This window comes from Suncus etruscus, chromosome 11, assembly GCF_024139225.1.
Source record: "Suncus etruscus isolate mSunEtr1 chromosome 11, mSunEtr1.pri.cur, whole genome shotgun sequence".
NCBI classification, from domain to species: domain Eukaryota; kingdom Metazoa; phylum Chordata; class Mammalia; order Eulipotyphla; family Soricidae; genus Suncus; species Suncus etruscus.
Genome location: NC_064858.1, coordinates 79,999,676 through 80,016,476, shown reverse-complemented (window position 1 = coordinate 80,016,476; position 16,801 = coordinate 79,999,676). Strand labels below are relative to the sequence as shown.

The window sequence follows — 16,801 nt, the reverse complement described above, 5'->3', positions numbered from 1 at the left end:
CACTTTTACACCTATTGAATCAGAAATTCTGTGGGTAGATTGTAAGCAATCACCCCAGATTTGAGACGCATTGCCTTAGGGGCATCCTGGGAAATGGTTGTAGGGCATCATTGACATTTTTAATACCAGCCTAAGATAATACTATCTTAGCACTAACATTGTTTTATATTTCCTCTAGCCCCTCCCTCTTCTACCATTAAAACAACAAGCACATCACTCATCTCACAGTCTACATTTGCCTTCTGCTCATTTCTAGAATCTGTCCTGTATTCTGGACAGGGATTGCGTGCGCACACGCACACACACACACACACACACACAGTCCTGTATTCTGGACAGGGACTGCGCGCACACACACACGAAATGAGCCTCCGCCCCAACAGTGGAGGCTGCAGCCTCCTGCCTCATTTCTCTTGAAAAGAAAGACTAGTGTATTTCTGGTTCTCTCTCTGTTCCTCTGTATATCTTTGACATGTAGCAGCACCTCTTATTTGCATCAAGGAACTCAATTCTGGGTCTGGGTCTCCCCAGCCCACAGTTGGAGGCCTTGACTACTGGTAGGATGCCGTGCTGCAGGCTGTTTTGTTACAAAACCATCTCCCTCCCCTCTCTGCCATCAGCATGCCCCCTGTGAGCAGGCTCTCACAATCTCCTGGGACAGGGCTGAGGCAAAAGCTTCACTCTCTTCTCCCCAGACCATCCTTCTCCCTTCCATTATCACTTAACAGTTACTCCTGCAGACATGCTTTCTCCTTCTATCCCTTGCCCTATGCCCTTGCCCATATATTGTGCCTTATTTATGCTGCAAATATAACATTAAACGATCAAGAGAATCACTGTCATGTCTGATGCTTCAGTCCTCTTCATCTAAAGGTTTCATTGTCCAGTGTTTCTGGGCACTCACGGGCCTTCCAGAATCTTCCTCTCTGCCTTCCATAGGAGAGAAAGTGAGGGCTTCCAATCCCTCCTTCTCATGCAGGGAAGAGAAGGCCTGGAAAGAAAGTGGGTAGTTTATAGTCACAGAACATCAGTGGCCAGCGATGAGGGCTTTGATCTGTGTGCCCTGAAGACAAGCTCCTGGTGTTATAGGAGCATTGGTAAGAGTCTTGCTGCTGCTTGTGGGTTTGGGTTTTATTTTATTTTATTTTGGTTTTTGGGTCACACACGGTGGCAATGCTCAGGGGTTACTCCTGCTCTGCACTCAGAAATTGCTCCTGGCAGGCACAGGGGACAATATGGGATGCCGGGATTTGAATCACCTTCCGTCCTGGATCGGCTGCTTGCAAAGGCAAACGCCTTACCACTGTGCTATCTCCCTGGACCCTTTATTTGGTTTTTTGATGCGATACTTTTTGTTTGTACAACATACCTGGTGATGCTCAAGGGTTATTCCTGCTAGCACTTAGGGAACTGACCATATGGGATGCCCAGGATCTGTGCTGTTTGTACTGCTGTACTATCATTCTGCCCCAGCATCTTTTGTTTTAATATATCAACAGTTCTGGAGATCACCCTGGCAATACTGGGGGATCAGGTAATAATCGGTCAATTAATCAGGTCAATTAGGTAATAATCAGGTCAATAATCGGGTTAATGCTGGGACTCCCAACAGGTGAAAGCAATAACTCATTGATCCCAGGGGCCGGGCAGTGGCGCTAGAGGTAAGGTGCCTGCCTTGCTTGCGCTAGCCTTGAAGGACGGACCGCGATTCGATCCCCCGGTGTCCCATATGGTCACCCAAGCCAGGAGCGACCCCTGAGCGTCACCAGATGTGGCCCAAAAACAAAAACATTGATCATGTCTCCAGCACCCAGCAATATATATATACTTTATGTAAGAAACGGGCTCCTCAGTGTTCTGTCCCCAACTTTTTCCGAGATCAAAACAAAACAAAAACCTGTCCTCAGGAAGTCTTACATGACTGGGAAAGGTCCACAGAAATCAAGAAGGTGAAACTTGGGGCCTGCAAGGTGGCGCTAGAGGTAAGGTGTCTGCCTTGCAAGCGCTAGCCAAAGAAGGACCAATGTTCGATCCCCGAGTCCCATATGGTCCCCCCAAGCCAGGGGCAATTTCTGAGCGCTTAGCCAGGAGCATCAAACAGGTGTGGCCAGAAAAACCAAAAACAAAAAAGGTGAAATTTCCACAGCGGAGTGCTGTGGGTGTGGGGGAGAGATCAGTTTGGAAATAAGGGGTGGAATTTGTTTAGAAGCAGGTACGAGGGGCCGGGAAGGTGGCGCTAGAGGTAAGGTGTCTGCCTTACAAGCGCTAGCCAAGGAACGGACCTCGGTTCGATCCCCCGGCGTCCCATATGGTCCCCCCAAGCCAGGGGCAATTTCTGAGCGCATAGCCAGGAGTAACCCCTGAGTGTCAAACGGGTGTGGCCCAAAAACCAAAAAAAAAAAAAAAAGAAGCAGGTAAGAGATAGTTCAACAGAAAAACAGGCAATATTCGGGGCCAGCGAGGTGGCGCTAGAGGTAAGGTGCCTGCCTAGTCAAGCACTAGTCAAGGAAGGACCGCGGTTTGATTCCCCGGTGTCCCATATGGTCCCCCCAAGCCCAGGGCAATTTCAGAGTGCTTAGCCAGGAGTAACCCCTGAGCGTCAAACGGGTGTGGCCCGAAAAAAAAAAAAAAAAAAAAGAAAGAAAGAAAGAAAAACAGGCAATACTCAGGAACTGTGTGGAAAAAGGGGTAGAACAGTACCTGCTGGATCCTTACACTGTATCTTCACTGACACGTCCTCAAATGAGGAAAATGAGGAAAGTGAGCTGGGGTTAAGAACTTGACCTGGGCCCGGAGAGATAGCACAGTAGCGTTTGCCTTGCAAACAGCCGATCCAGGACCTGAAGTGGTTGGTTCGAATCCCGGTGTCCCATATGGTCCCCTGTGCCTGCCAGGAGCTATTTCTGAGCAGACAGCCAGGAGTAACCCCTGAGCACTGCCGGGTGTGGCCCAAAAACCAAAAACCAAAAAAAAAAAAGAACTTGACCTGGATACAGCAGGTGCCTATCAGAGTCCCCAGTAGGAGGAAAGAGGTTTCCAAGCTGTTTTTGGCTGATATAGTTGACCCCAATAGGAGCCTGAGTTTCCTCAGGAGAGTGAGAAAGGTAGCATTGATCTTCACTGTGATGTGGTCAGGAGCACGCCAGGGATGCAGAGATGGGTAAATAGACCCACTAAGGAAAGAAAGGTTTGGGGGAAAGGAGGAGGCTCCAAAGGCAGGGCAGTTAGAATTCTAACTCCTAACCAGGAAAGCCAGTCACCTCCACCCAGGATATAGAACCATTGTGTCTCTAATGAGTGCAGGAGGTTAAGGAACCCCCCCTCTCTCCTCTCTCTCTCTCTCTCTCTCTCTCTCTCTCTCTCTCTCTCTCTCTCTCTCTCTCTCTCTCTCTTCTCTCTCTCCTCTCTCTCTCCTCTCTCTTCTCTCTCTTCTCTCCCCTCTCTCTCTCTCTCTCTCTCTCTCTCTCTCTCTCTCTCTCTCTCTCTCTCTCTATCTCTATCTCTCGTGGTTTTTGGGTCACATCCAGCTGCACTCAGGTTACTTCTGGCTCTGCGCTCAAAAATTACTCCTGGCAGGCCCTAATAGGGGGGTGGGGAGCAGGGGGGCCGGGGACATATAGGACGCTGGGGATTTGAACCATTATCGTCCTCAATAGGCTTCATGCAAGGCAAACGCCCTACCACTGTGCTATCTCTTGGCCCTGAAGAACTTTTCTTCAAAGCTGACCGGCTTTGAATCTCCAGCACCACAATGGCCCCCAAGCCCCACTTCCCCTCCACCGCAAGCCACCAAAAAAGGAGATTGTTAGATGGAGAGATGATGCAAAAGGCTATAGTGCAGGGTTTTCCATGCCCAACAACACATGGTGCCAAGAGCTACCAGGAGTGGCCTTGAACAAAAACTAAATGAGCGACCTCTCCTACTTGCATGCCTGATAATGCTCAGAAGTTACTCCTGGCAGTACTTGAGGGACCATAGGAGATTCCAGGGATTGAACTTGGGTCAGCTGTGTACAAGGCATGTGCCCTATACAATGTACTGGCTCTCAGGCTTCTTCTCATCATTTTTGGTTTTATTTTTGTTAGTTTTCGGGTAACCCACACTGCAGTGCTCAGGGGTTACTCCTGGTTCTACAGTCAGGACTCTCCTCCTGCTAGTGCCCAGGGGACCAAATGGGGTGCCAAGGATCTGGCATGCAAGGCAAGTACCCTGCCCAGGTGAATAAGCTTTTTTTTTTTTTAATCCACTAAACCAGTCTCAGCATTAGACCACTTGTAATTGCTGATTACAGATAATAGTGACCCAATATCAGAGCCCAGGAAGTGTTTCTTGAGCCCCTGCTCTAGTTTCAGTGGGATGTGGGGTGCTATATACCTGTTTATTGTCCATAATAATCACCATAGCACAGTGGTAGGGTGTTTGCCTTGCACATAGCTGACCTGGGACAGACCTGGATTTGATTCCCAGCATACCATATGGTCCCCTGAGCCTGCCAGGAGCAACTTCTGATCTCAGAGTCAGGAGTAACCCCTGAACACCACCGGGTATGACCCAAAAACAAACAATGATCACCATAGCAGGAGCTCTTGCCTCATTTTATTGATGAACTCAAGTTTAGGAACACTTTTCTAATGCACGCAATGAAGTACAAGAACTAAAATTACAGCTGAGTAGTTAGGCCAGAGCAAGCTGTAGTGACTCCCTGCCCCACCCTGCTCCTTATTTGTGTCAGGCAAGGAGAGGCAGCTGACAGAGTAAATTTCCAACAGAAGAACCATCTTCCCTGGTTCTTGATCCTTTTACAAAGGAGTGAGGACTAGAGAGGATACAAGGGTTACAGTACTCACCTTGCATGATGCTGACCTCATTTCAATTCCTGGCACCACGTAATAGTTCCCAAACAATTCTAGGAACGATTCCTGAGCACAGAGCCAGAATAAGTCCTGAGCAATGCCTGATGTAGCCCCTAAACAAAACAATGTGACAGATAGTTCAGCAGGTAGGGTGCTTTATTTACACACAGCCAACCTGGTTCAATCTCTGGCATCACAGATAGTCCTGGACTCCTGCCAGGAGTAAGCTCTGAGCACTCCAAGCACCTTGCCTACTGTACTGTGTCTGGCCCGTCTAGATATTTTCCCTAGGGAAGGGAGAAGTGAAAGTGAAAGAATTAAAACTATCCTTCAGACATAAGACTTTAACACAGGAACTGAGAGATGTGCAGTGAATTTAGTGGAAAAAACTAGACCCGTTGATGGAGGCAATAGGGAACTGGAGGCCACCCTCACTTGGATAAGGGAAAAAATCTGTCCAAACTGAGAGTTTAGTTTCATGGGATTGGCACAAGTAACTTTTTACTTTATTTGTTGTTGTTATGGGGACACACCTGACAATACTCAGGGATGACTTCTGGCTCTGTACTCAGGAATTTCTCCTGGCAGAAGTGACCATACTTGGGGGACTATATGGGATGCTGGAGATTGAACCCTGGTTGGTCACATGCAAGGCAAATGCCTTACCCATTGTACTGTCATTCTGGGCCTAATTTCTTATTTTTTGGGAGGCCCTTCAAGCCATGTGCAGGAAGCTTGGAGGTCTCTCCCAGTCACTAGTCAGCTAGACCACAGCTCAAGGATCTAAAATTGTTCAACCAGGGCCACACCCAGTAGTGCTGGGAATTTCCCAACCCGAATTTGATCCTTGGCACCAAAAACTGCTGGGTACCATGGCAGGAAGCTTGCTACAAAGATGGGGGGAGAGCAGTTTGGGTAGAGAAGGAACCACTATGACAATGAGAATTGGAAATGATCACTCTGGACAAGAAATGAGTGCTGAAAGAAGGTAAAGTGATATGCATGATACCCTTTAGTAACTATTTCAAAAAGGAAAAAAAGGAAGAGAAAAATATTAAGAAAAAAAAGGAGGGAAAGAAAAATATTAAAAAAAAAAGAAGGGGGCCAGAGAGATAGCATGGAGGTAAGGCATTTGCCTTGCATGCAGGATGGTGGTTCAAATCCCAGCATCCCATATGATCCCCCGAGCCTGCCAGGAGTAACCCCTGAGCGCTGCCGGGTGTGACCCAAAACAAAAAAAAAAAAAAAAAAAAAAAAAAAAGGAGAGAGAGCAGCAAGAGAGAAAATTAGAAACATGCCACACAAAAGGCTGGAGAAGACAGAGGGACGAAAAGCGTTTGCCTTGCATGCACAAGGTCCGTGGTTTGAACCCCGGCATCCCATATGGTTCCCTGAGCCTTCCAGGTGTGATTTCTGAGCATAGAGCCAGGAGTAACCCCTGAGCACTGCCGGGCGTGACCCAAAACAAAAAAAAATGGGGGAGGGCTGGAGAAATAGCACAGCAGTAGGGCATTTGCCTTGCATGCAGCCAACCCAGGACTGATGGTGGTTTGAATCCCAGCATCCCATATGGTCCCCTGTGCCTGCCAGGAGTGATTTCTGAGCACAGAGCCAGGAGTAACTACCCCTGAGCACTGCTGCGTGTGACAAAAAGAAAAATACCTTAGAGGTAGACAGGGTGGGAGGCACAAGAGGTAACAGGATAGACATTGGTGGCAAAAATGCATATTACGGGAGCCGGAATGACAGCACAGCAGTAGGGCATTTCACGCAGCCGATCCAGGACAGACGGTGGTTCAAATCCCAGCATCCCATATGGTCCCCCATGTGACTTCTGAGCACAGAGCCAAGAGTAAACTCTGAGCACTGCCGGGTGTGACCCCCTCCCCAAATAAAGGCACACTATGGGTGTTAGAACATTGTATGATTGAAATTCAATCATGCACAATTTTAAAGCTTTGTATCCCATGGTAATGCAATTAAAAAATGTATTAAGAGGGGCCAGAGAGATTACATGGAGGTAAGGCATTTGCCTTTCATGTAGAAGGTCATTGGTTTGAATCCCGGCATCTCATATGGTCCCCCGAGCCTGCCAGGAATGATTTCTGAGCATAGAGCTAGGAGTAACCCCTGAGCGCTGCCAGGTGTGACCCAAAAACAAAACAAAAAATGTATTAAGAAAAAAAATGTTATTAAGTGGGGGGGCAGAGGAGATAGAACAGCAGTAGGGTGTTTGCCTTGCATGCAGCAGACCCAAGATGGACAGTGGCTTGAATCCTGGCATCCCATATGGTCCCCGTGCCTGCCACAGGTGATTTCTGAGTGCAGAGCCAGGAGTAACCCCTGAGTACCATCAGGTGTGACCCAAAAAAATAAAATTAAGGTGCCAGTGTGATAGTACAGTGGGTGTTTGCCCACCTGGGTCTGATCTCAGCATTCCACCTGGTTGTTCCTGAGCATGCCAAGAGTCATTTCTGAGCAAAGAGCCAGGAGTAAATTCTGAGTGCTACCGGGTATCTCACCTTCCCCAAAAAAAGAAAAGAAAAAAGTATTAATTAAAAATAAGAAAGTTCGGGGCCAGAGCAGTGGCACAAGTGGTAGGGTGTTTGCCTTGCACGCACTGACCTAGGACAGATCATGGTTCAATTCCCCAGCATCCCATATAGTCCCCCAAGCCCAGAGCGATTTCTTTCTTTTTTTTTTTTTCCAGAGCGATTTCTGAGTTCAGGAGTAACCCCTGAGTGTCACCAGGTATGGCCCAAAAAACAGAGAAAAAAAAATAAGGAAGTTCAGGGGCTGTAGCAATGGCAAGTGGATAGGGCATTTGCCTTGCACAGAGCCAATCCTTGGCTTCCCATATGGTTCCCTGAGCACCATCAGGAATGACCCCTGAACACAGAGCCGAAGGAACCCAAGTACCACAGTTGTGTCCCCAAAACAAAATAAAAAGAAACCAATTGGGATTGGGTACAAAGTTTGCAACCAACCTAACCTCTATGTTATTTCAGGTAACATTTTAAGGAAACTTGCTCCATTGCCAGATCTCTGCTGAATAGAAAGGGGGAAAATATTTCAAATAATGCTTACCCTTGGAAAGTGCTTTTTCTTTATTTTGGGTTTTTGGGCTAGCAATGCTCAGGACCCACTCCTGGTTCTGCACTTAGGCATCACTCCTGACAGGGCTTTGGGAACTATATGGGATAACAGGGCCCAAGAGATAGTACAGCAGGTAAGGCACTTACCTTGCATGCTGCCAACCCAGGTTCTATCTCTGGTATCCTATATGGTCTCCTGAACTCTCTAGGTATTATTCCTGAATGCAGAACCAGAGTAACCCCTGAACACTGCTGGATCTGAACAAAACCAAACAATTGAATCCCAGTTAGCCACATGCAAGGCAAATGCCCTCCTTAGTATACTATACCCCGAAAACTACTTTTTTTTTCAAGTACTTTTAAATGTGACTGTTTTAGGTGAACAAACTAGGCTGAGGGCCGGACAGATAGCACAGTGGTAGGATGTTTGCCTTGCCAGCAGCCTACCCAGGACCAACGGTGGTTTGAATCTTGGCATCCATATGGTCCACATGACTGCCAGGAGCGATTTCTGAGCACAGAGCCAGGAGTAACTCTGAGTGCCGGTTGTGGGCCCTCCCCCAACAAAAAGAAACTAGGCTGAGAGGTAGCTTGCCCAAGGCTAATTCACAGGCCCCTCTGTCACGGCCCCTCTGCAGCACAGGTCAGAGTATGAAGATGCTGAGAAAGGCTTTTTGAGATCAGAATTGCAAGTGCTTCAGAATCCTTTATAAGACCCTTCCTGTGAAGCAAAAGTAGTGGCTGATTTTCCTTAAGGAGGGATTCTAGTCACCTATCCTGTGAGTTGGCAGCTAAATTAGTTCTCAGGGCATGGAGAACAAAAGCCTAGTGCTGGACTGGAGAGATAGAACAGCCAGCAAAGACCTTGCCTTGTACTCAGCGAACCTGGATATGATACCCAGCACCCCATACGGTCCCCCAAGCCTACCAGGATTGATTCCTGAGTGCAGAGTCAGGAGTAACTGCTGAGTTTCACTGGCTGTACACCCAACAATCATTTTTCTTATCATCAGGTCCTGAGGATCTGCACTGCATCCCACCCTTCCAAGCAGAAAAACAGAACCCAATCTGTTCCCGAGAAATGAAGCAGCCAGGCCTGACAGTGAGGCCCGTGGCCACAGGGTGGCAGCAGCGCATCAATGCTGAGGAAGCCGGAAGGCCTCAGAGGCCATTCATGGGCTGTTCTCTAGTAGAAATGGGTCTATTGACAAAGTATTAGTGGGACCCCATTTTCTGGGGGCTGAAAAATCTTTTGGCTTTCTGCATCTCATTTTTCTATACACAGGTCTCAGAGTAGTGATTCAGTACTCAGCCTTTCGTAGGCGACGGTATGAACAGCTTGGGTGGCCTTGCCACAGCAGGCCCACTGACCCTGGCTCTTCCCTCCTCTCTGCTCATGGCTGCCTCAGCCTTGCCTGAGACTTTCTCTGTGTTTTTACTCTATAAATTAAAAAAAGAGATGTAATCAATCTGAGCTCTGCAACCTGTTGAGGGACTGGGGGTTCTTGAAGGCCCTCCAGGGCCTGGCTCTGACAAAGCGTCTGCAACTAATGCTGCTTCTTGAAACTGCAGACAGGATTTATGCGTCTAATAAAGTCTCTGACTCCAGGCTCAAGGGATGGGGGCTGGAGGCTGAGAGCAGGAATTCCTCAGGGTACCCTGGGAGGGATCTCAGGTGGCTCTTAGTGGAGTCGTGCATCTCCACCGCCTGCTCAGACGCCCCCTCAGGCTGCTGTGTGGGGTGGGGGACGAGAGAGACAGCAGGTATAAGAGGCGACGTGGCTGAGGGAAGGCAGTCGGCAGCATGGACTCTAGGCAGGTCGTCGCATTGCTGCTGCTGGTAGTAACAGGCTGTGGCCAAGTGGAAGGAGCTGAAGGAGCCAGAAGCTGGAATGGAGACCTGCTCTTCTCTGTAAGTTTGCATTCCCATCCTCGGGTCACTGCTTTCTCCATCTCTGTGCTAAGAGCATGATTTAGCCAGGGTCCTCACTGTGTGCTCATATGAAGAACCGGCCCCTTGGCTTCCGACAACTTGTTACTGGCAGCTACTCCCTTCCCCTTATGACTTATAAATCTAGAGCCTTTGCCCACCTTCCGTCCTGGATGCCCAAACCACAGGAGGAAGATAGTGGACCCCAACCAGAGCAGGATGCCGAGACCCTGCGGTCCCTCTTGCATTTCCTGCTCCAGGCCTCAAAGAGACCCAGCCGAAGTCCAGCCTTCCTGTTTCAACCCCAGAGGTAAGTAGGAAAAGAACCTGGTAAGGCAGAGGCTGGAGACGGAAGGAAGGCAGTAGAGGGAGTGGGGCTGGAGATGGGAAGGACCAGAAGCACCACAGCTGAAGCTGAGTCTCTCCTAAGATTTGGCAGAAACTCCCGAGGACCCTGGAGCCATAACAGGCTGAGTGCCCGCACTGGAGTAGAGCACAGCTCTCCATTTTGGAGCCTGATTGCCCCTCAGCGCTTTGGAAAGAAGTGATGTGTCAGACCTCGATATGTTTGCATGCTGGACAGACATTTATGTGCCCCAGGCAATGCCCATCCCCACTCCTAATAAAGCTGCATGGGTCTGGAATCCATGTGTCTGTCTCTTGGTCTGAAAGGGCTGGGAGGAAATAATTCCAGGGCAAGGACCACAACCACCTCCATCTCTTCTAAATTCTCCAGAAATGCAGAGGCTGAGAGCTGGCCAGAGGCCTCTGCATCTAGTAGCTGCTGCTGAAAGTGTTCACCTCCACTGTCTTCAGCACAGTGCTGGGAAACAGGTTTGAAAAGCTAAGGAGAATCGTAGAAATAGTACAGTGAGGAAGGTACTTGCCTTGCATGCAACAAACCCTGGTTAGATGCTGGGCACTGCACATGGTCCACAAAGCAAGGCCAGGAATAATCCCTGAGCACAGAGTCAAATGTAAACCCTAACACAACCCCATTCTACACCCCCTCCCCCCAAAAGAAAAAGAATCCAAGGAGCAGCAGGTTTATTTTGAGCCCTCTCTGGCTACACTCCAGCCTGTATCAGTGAAAGGAAGGTCCAGAGCCAGCTCCCAGGGCCTGTGTCCTCCACAGCCTGCAGTCAGGCAGTCTGGATCAGAGGTAGAAATAGCACCTCCAAGGGTACCAGAGTTGGGCAGATGTGGACTGAGGCCTGGGAGCAAGGATGCATGTCCATGAGTCCGGAGGGGCTTCACTTACTGCCCGCCATGATCTTGAGGTACTGCAGGGCATGGCGTGCTGCCTCACCACGAGCTGCTTCCCTGGTGGCCGCAGAGCCGTGACACACGGTGGCTGGCTGTGTGGACAGCTCCACCAGACACTGGCAGAGCCCACTCAGACTCAACTCCTCTGGAAACAGAGACGGGAGAAAGGCCATGTAGGAGAGGCAAAAATCACAAGGGGCACATCCACGACTCTCCTTCATACCAGAACTTGTGCTGGTCCAGTCCCTACCAGCCCCGGCTCCCCAACTAGCCATACCAATATCCATGTAGTTGACATGAAAGGCCTGCTCCTCAGATAGCTCGCTAAGGATGCTGCAGCAGGCAGGGCCCAGGGCACCTAAGGCCCCCTGGGAGCAGGTGCGGAGGGACAGGATCTTCTCCCCCACTGAGTTCCGCAGAGAATCCCAAGTGCAGCCTGGGCCCCGGTTCCGCAATCCATCCTGGCGGGAGCCCATGCCCTGGTGAGATGGGGACAGTGAGAACAGGACCCCGGCATTTAACAAACAGAAACAGTGTCCAGCAGGAGAGAGAGACCCAGAGAGCTTCCTTTAGCTGGCACCCACCCCTATTGACTATACTGCCACTGGGTCAAGGCAGCCTTCCTCATTCTAGTCAAAGCCATGTAGAACCCTGTGTAGACCAGCCAGGGCCTCCCCATCCCCACCCAGTGCCCTCCACCAGCCCCCACACCAGAGAGGCAGACCAAGGAACCCCCATAGGGCTCTCTCAAGGGCCTGAGAGCAAACAGATCAATGTCAGCCTGATATCTGAGGCAGCTCATCCCCAAGTCTCAGATGCTGTCTTTGCCTGGGGGTGGCCCTCATATGCCAGGCCACCACAAGCCACTCACAATGGAGAAGTGGTCATCATCAGGTTCGGCCTCATTCCCCTCCCGGGCATCCAGAGGTACCATATGCACCCGCTGCAGCATTTTGGCTGCCGCATTCCGTTTCGCCAGCTTTTTGGAAGTGCCACTGCCTGCGTGGAGGGAGAATGTTGAATTCTGATTCTGTCATCCCAATGCTTTCCTCCCATCCAGCCCGACTAAATGGTCACCTCAAGGAATGTGACATCCAGTGGAGAAAGGGAGCTCAGGGCCCCTTATGTCCCCTGGGAATCTGGAGGGCCACAAAAGATGGTGTTGGGGGGATAAGGGAAGAAAGTGGGAAGGTAGGGGCCCAGATAGGGGTCATCTGCTGAGAGGCCAGGCACTGTTTGTGGCTGCAAGAACTCCAATCTGCCCTGTTACCAATCTCAACAAAGCGCTCCACTTGGCAGGTCATGGTAAACTCCTTGCGGTGGGCTGGCCCGGACTCTTGGGTGACTGTGTACTCAGGCAGCCGCCAGCCTTTCTGCACTACCAGCTCCTTGGAGGGAGAAACAAGGAGGTACCAGGCTGAGTGAGAGGACTACCTGCAGCCTCACCCTCTGACCCAAGGAGTCTGGACTCCAGATTAGAGGCAGAACCCTGGATAAGCCCCGGAAAAGGGTCTACCCTGGCACCACCTTCCCCCACAGCCCAGCTTCCAGAGGAGACAGGCACACATGGCCAATGGCAGGACACACCTGCAAAGCGCCAACAGGGTTGCATTCAGACTGCTGAGGGGAGACGGGGGGCTGCACCTCCATGGGGGGACTCCTACAGGAAAGAACCAGGGCCAAAACTGAGGCACAGTCCCTCTGCAAGCACTCAGTTCTACTACAGTGCCCCACTAGGCAGGCCGCTGCCAGTCCAAATGTCCAGCCTGCTTCCTCCCTACTTGAAGTGCATCTCCTCCAGGGACTGGGCCCTTTAGGTTTTTCTAGAACACTCAATCATCATCTGGCCAGAATGGGAAGGGGCTGTATTCAGGTCCCTAGAAGCACCTAAAGGGATTCATACATACGACCAGAAGAAATACAGAAAACAGAAGAAACCAGGCTTGTAGACCCCCCCCTTAACTATAAACAAACATCACCTATGTGCTATTTCAACATCATAAACATCCTCCTGACCCAAGAGCTTACCATTTGAATCCAATTTTTTCCAATCCTGGTCCTGTACTATTCCATCTTGTTATTTTTCTTACATTTCCTCTGGTTTGACTAGCCCGAGTCCAAGGGCTAGGGACCTAAAACCAAGACCCTCTCTCCTTCCAATCCCCAACAGTCAGGAAACAGACACATACCTGGTCAGGACAACAGATGGAAAAGGAATAGCTGTCACCACAGAAGTAAATACAGGAAAGTCCTCAGGGAGTGAAGAGTCTAGGAGAGATAAAAAACTTCCCGAGGGGAAGGAGGCCTTTGATTCAAACCCAAGGAGAGAGGGGCAGTGGCTAGAGCTTGAGGGACCCAGGCCATCCTGACCTGCCCATCCCCTAAGCAAACAGCATCCCACAGGAAGGAAAACCCAAATAACAATTCCTCTTGGGTCCCTTGGCTGGACCACAAACACTGACCCAGAAATCATGGGAACTGCAAACAAAGTCCAAGAACAGCAGCTGAAAGAAAATTTTGCTAGAAACAGGAGATATGTTAGGGCATGATGCCCTTCAGCCTCCCCCCTCCCCCCCATACTGGACCCCCTGAAACCATAGCCCTTCAGTGGGGCTGGCCAATTCCCCTGGAGCTCTTCAGGACAGAAGGCCTGGAAGTATCCTGCTTGAGAACAGAGAAAACTGAAGAGGCCCAATCAAAGTGCCCAAGGCTAAGGGTCACAAAGCCAGGCTTTGGGGCAGAGGAGAAAGGCCACAGAGGCCTGGTTTCCTACAGGGTTTCTGAGGAGCCTGGGTTCGCTCATCCTCCCTCACCTGCTGTCCTCCAGGGTCGGCTCCAGCATGCTCCCCCCTTTGAGGTATTTGAGAGCCACCTCAGCTGCCTTGTGCTTGGCTGCCTTCTTGCTGGGGCCCTGACCTGAGAGAGGGGTTATGGGCAATACTGGTGGTCAGTGGAAGGGCAGATGAAGAACTTGCATCTCAATGTCTCATCAGAGCCACAGAGAGTAAACCAAGCCCCTTTTACTGAGACCATAAGATTCACACTTCATGACTAGAAGGGCCCTCATCTTACCATTAGCAACCCAAGTCGAGCCACACCAGGAAAAATTGCTCCTGTGCATAGGGTAGGAGTGATAGTAGAGTGGGCAAGGTGCTTGCCTTACACACAGATAACCTGGATTCGATGCCCACAGCACCACCAGGAGTAATTCCTGAGTGTAGAGCCAAGAGTAATTCCTAATTCCTAAGTAGTCAGTTGTGGTTAAGAGTTAAGAGTATGGGCCCGGAGAGATAGCACAGCGGTGTTTGCCTTGCAAGCAGTCGATCCAGGACCAAAGGTGGTTGGTTCAAATCCCGGTGTCCCATATGGTCCCCCGTGCCTGCCAGGAGCTATTTCTGAGCAGACAGCCAGGAATAACCCCTGAGCACCGCTGGGTGTGGCCCAAAAACCAAAAAAAAAAAAAAAAAAAAGTTAAGAGTATGAACTCTTGGGCTGGAGAGATAGCATGGAGGTAAGGCATTTGCCTTCCCTGCAGAAGGTTGGTGGTTGGAATCCCGGCACCCCATATGGTCCCCCAAGCCTGCCAGAAATGATTCTTGACCGTAGAGCCAGGAGTAACTCCTGAGCGTTGCCGGGTATGACCCCAAAAAAAAAACAAACAAACAAACAAACAAAACAAAAAAAGAGTATGAACTCTTTTCTCTGGAAAGCACTTTCTCCAATAGAGCTCTCTGGAAATTTTTTTTTTAAGAAAATGGCCCTAATGAAACAGCATGACTGACACTATGGCAGTAGGGTCAGTGAATCTCTGGGTCTGTTTCCTCATATTCAGCATGACGGTACTACCAACTGCATCACTTATATGAGGTTTAAAATTAAATAGGAATTAGGGCCGGAGAGATAGCACAGCAGAGTGGCTTTTGCCTTACATGCAGCTGACCCAGGATGGACCCGGGTTTGATTCCCAGCATACCATATGGTCCCCTGAACCAGCCGGGAGCGATTTCTGAGCGCAGACCCAGGAGTAACTCCTAAGCATTGCCAGGTATGGCCCCAAAATAAAACTAGGAGTTAGGGTTAAAAAAAAGGGGGGGTTCAAAGACAGTAGTGCATGCTTGGCATGAGGGAAATGTAGTCTCTGCCAGCAATGAAAAGGTTACGAAGAATTTGGTAAAGTACTTGGGACAGATCCCCCACATAGCAAGGTGTTCATAGCCCTTTGCTGAGATTTTGGTTTCTCTTCGCTTCTTCTCTAGGATAGTGACCATTTGACATCACAGTGCCCATCTCATTTATTCCTCCAGCTCTCCCAAGTTCTACCCACCTCAAGGACCTGTTCTTCCAATTAAATTTTGGACTTTCCCCTGAAAACTCGCCTCCCCTCCTCACTGGCCATGGAGAAGAGACGCATGGAGAGACTCCCAAAAAACCAAAATCAATGGGGCCCCATAAATGCACACCCCAGCTAAGGCTGCCCAAAAGCCTTCCTCACCAGTGCAGCTGGTGTCGCCAACGGTGACCCGGAAGGTGAAATTGGGTTGGTGGGCTTGGCCCTCGGCTTTGAGAAGGTCGTATACAGGCGTCTTTCCTATTCTGGTCCCATACTCCTGCAGAAGGCTGATGGGGGTCTTGCCCAGGTTGGCTGCCAGCATTTGCTCTATACTGGGGGGGTAAGGGGAGAGGGCACAGACCCTCATCATACCTCCCTTCTTGGTACCCACCTGGCCAAATAACTGCCATATGATACCCAAACATTCTACATAGGGAACAGAGAATCCAGGAGACCCAGAAAGCAGAGCAAACCATTGGTTAAGATTCCATGTGGGCTTAGAGCAAGCAGTCTGGGGGGTACAAAATAGTCTACTACCCCAGGGTAACTTAAGCAGGGGGATGCACTGTTCCCGTAAGGCAGGGGATCCTGCAAGCCAGTGAAGGTTGAAAGTGGCACAGTGCAGACCAGGAACCTAGTACCCACCAAATGCACTGAACGTCGGGGACATAGAGCCCAGTGCAGGCTGGGCACCGGGCCAGGCCCGTCTGCCGAGCTGGAAGAACTGGCCTCTGCCAGAAGAGCATGCCGGGAGGCCAGGCCCCACTCCCACTCCCCCAGTGCTTGCCGGGAGCAAGCTCGGGCGGGCCAGGTGCATGCTGGGGCCGCGCCGCGCTCCCCGCCGCCCCGCGCCGCACTCTCGGCGCCGCGAGGCTCGGCACGAGGCTCGGCTCACCTAGGCAGCCCGCAGCCCGTGGTCGTGCCGGAGCCCTGCTCCTCTTCACTCATTCCCTCCTCCGACCCCGCGGGCGCCGCCGTAGACTGGAGTCTCCTCGCGCCCTAACACACCGCTGCTCAAGCGCTAGGGCCGGGGCCAAGCCCGGAGCGGAGGCCGGGTGCTGCCGGCGGCGCGGGGCATGCTGGGACTTGGAGTCCCCGCCTCAGCGGCCTCCATGCGTCTCCCTGAGCCAAAGAGCTACCCGCCCCACAACCCTCCGCGTAGTTGGCCCGGAGGCAGCGCGGCCCCGCTCGGCCCCGCTCGGGGAGGAGCGAAGCAGCCCTTCGCGGTCACTTCCGCAGCGGAGCGACCGGGGGTGGGGGAGGATGGAGGCGGATTTGAAATGTCCCCACCTTCTAGGATTTTCCTCTTCCCGGGGAGGGCTGGGG

At 50.8% G+C, this 16,801-nt stretch overlaps 2 protein-coding genes across 4 annotated transcripts; one reads left to right on the top strand and one right to left on the bottom strand.

The window, feature by feature from the left end:
- The first annotated feature begins 9,343 nt into the window (after positions 1 to 9,343).
- Positions 9,344 to 10,523, top strand: NPFF (neuropeptide FF-amide peptide precursor). 2 transcript variants are annotated; one of them, XM_049783631.1, is made up of 3 exons: positions 9,344 to 9,861; positions 10,068 to 10,189; positions 10,310 to 10,523. In XM_049783631.1, the coding sequence occupies exons 1-3, from the start codon at positions 9,754 to 9,756 to the stop codon at positions 10,425 to 10,427; spliced, it is 348 nt and encodes a 115-aa protein (XP_049639588.1). In that variant the 5' UTR covers positions 9,344 to 9,753; the 3' UTR covers positions 10,428 to 10,523. The 2 variants fall into 2 exon arrangements, with proteins under 2 accessions (XP_049639588.1, XP_049639586.1); XM_049783629.1 differs by lacking the exon at positions 9,344 to 9,861 and having other exon boundaries at positions 9,918 to 10,189.
- Positions 10,524 to 10,909: 386 nt separating this feature from the next.
- TARBP2 (TARBP2 subunit of RISC loading complex) lies at positions 10,910 to 16,774 on the bottom strand. Of its 2 annotated transcripts, none has more exons than XM_049783517.1 (9): positions 16,371 to 16,774; positions 15,638 to 15,807; positions 13,959 to 14,061; positions 13,335 to 13,430; positions 12,733 to 12,805; positions 12,416 to 12,533; positions 12,017 to 12,144; positions 11,423 to 11,624; positions 10,910 to 11,290 (listed from the first exon to the last, which is right to left on the bottom strand). In XM_049783517.1, the coding sequence occupies exons 1-9, from the start codon at positions 16,421 to 16,423 to the stop codon at positions 11,133 to 11,135; spliced, it is 1,101 nt and encodes a 366-aa protein (XP_049639474.1). In that variant the 5' UTR covers positions 16,424 to 16,774; the 3' UTR covers positions 10,910 to 11,132. The 2 variants fall into 2 exon arrangements, with proteins under 2 accessions (XP_049639474.1, XP_049639475.1); XM_049783518.1 differs by lacking the exon at positions 16,371 to 16,774 and adding an exon at positions 16,121 to 16,174.
- Between the last annotated feature and the right edge of the window lie 27 nt (positions 16,775 to 16,801).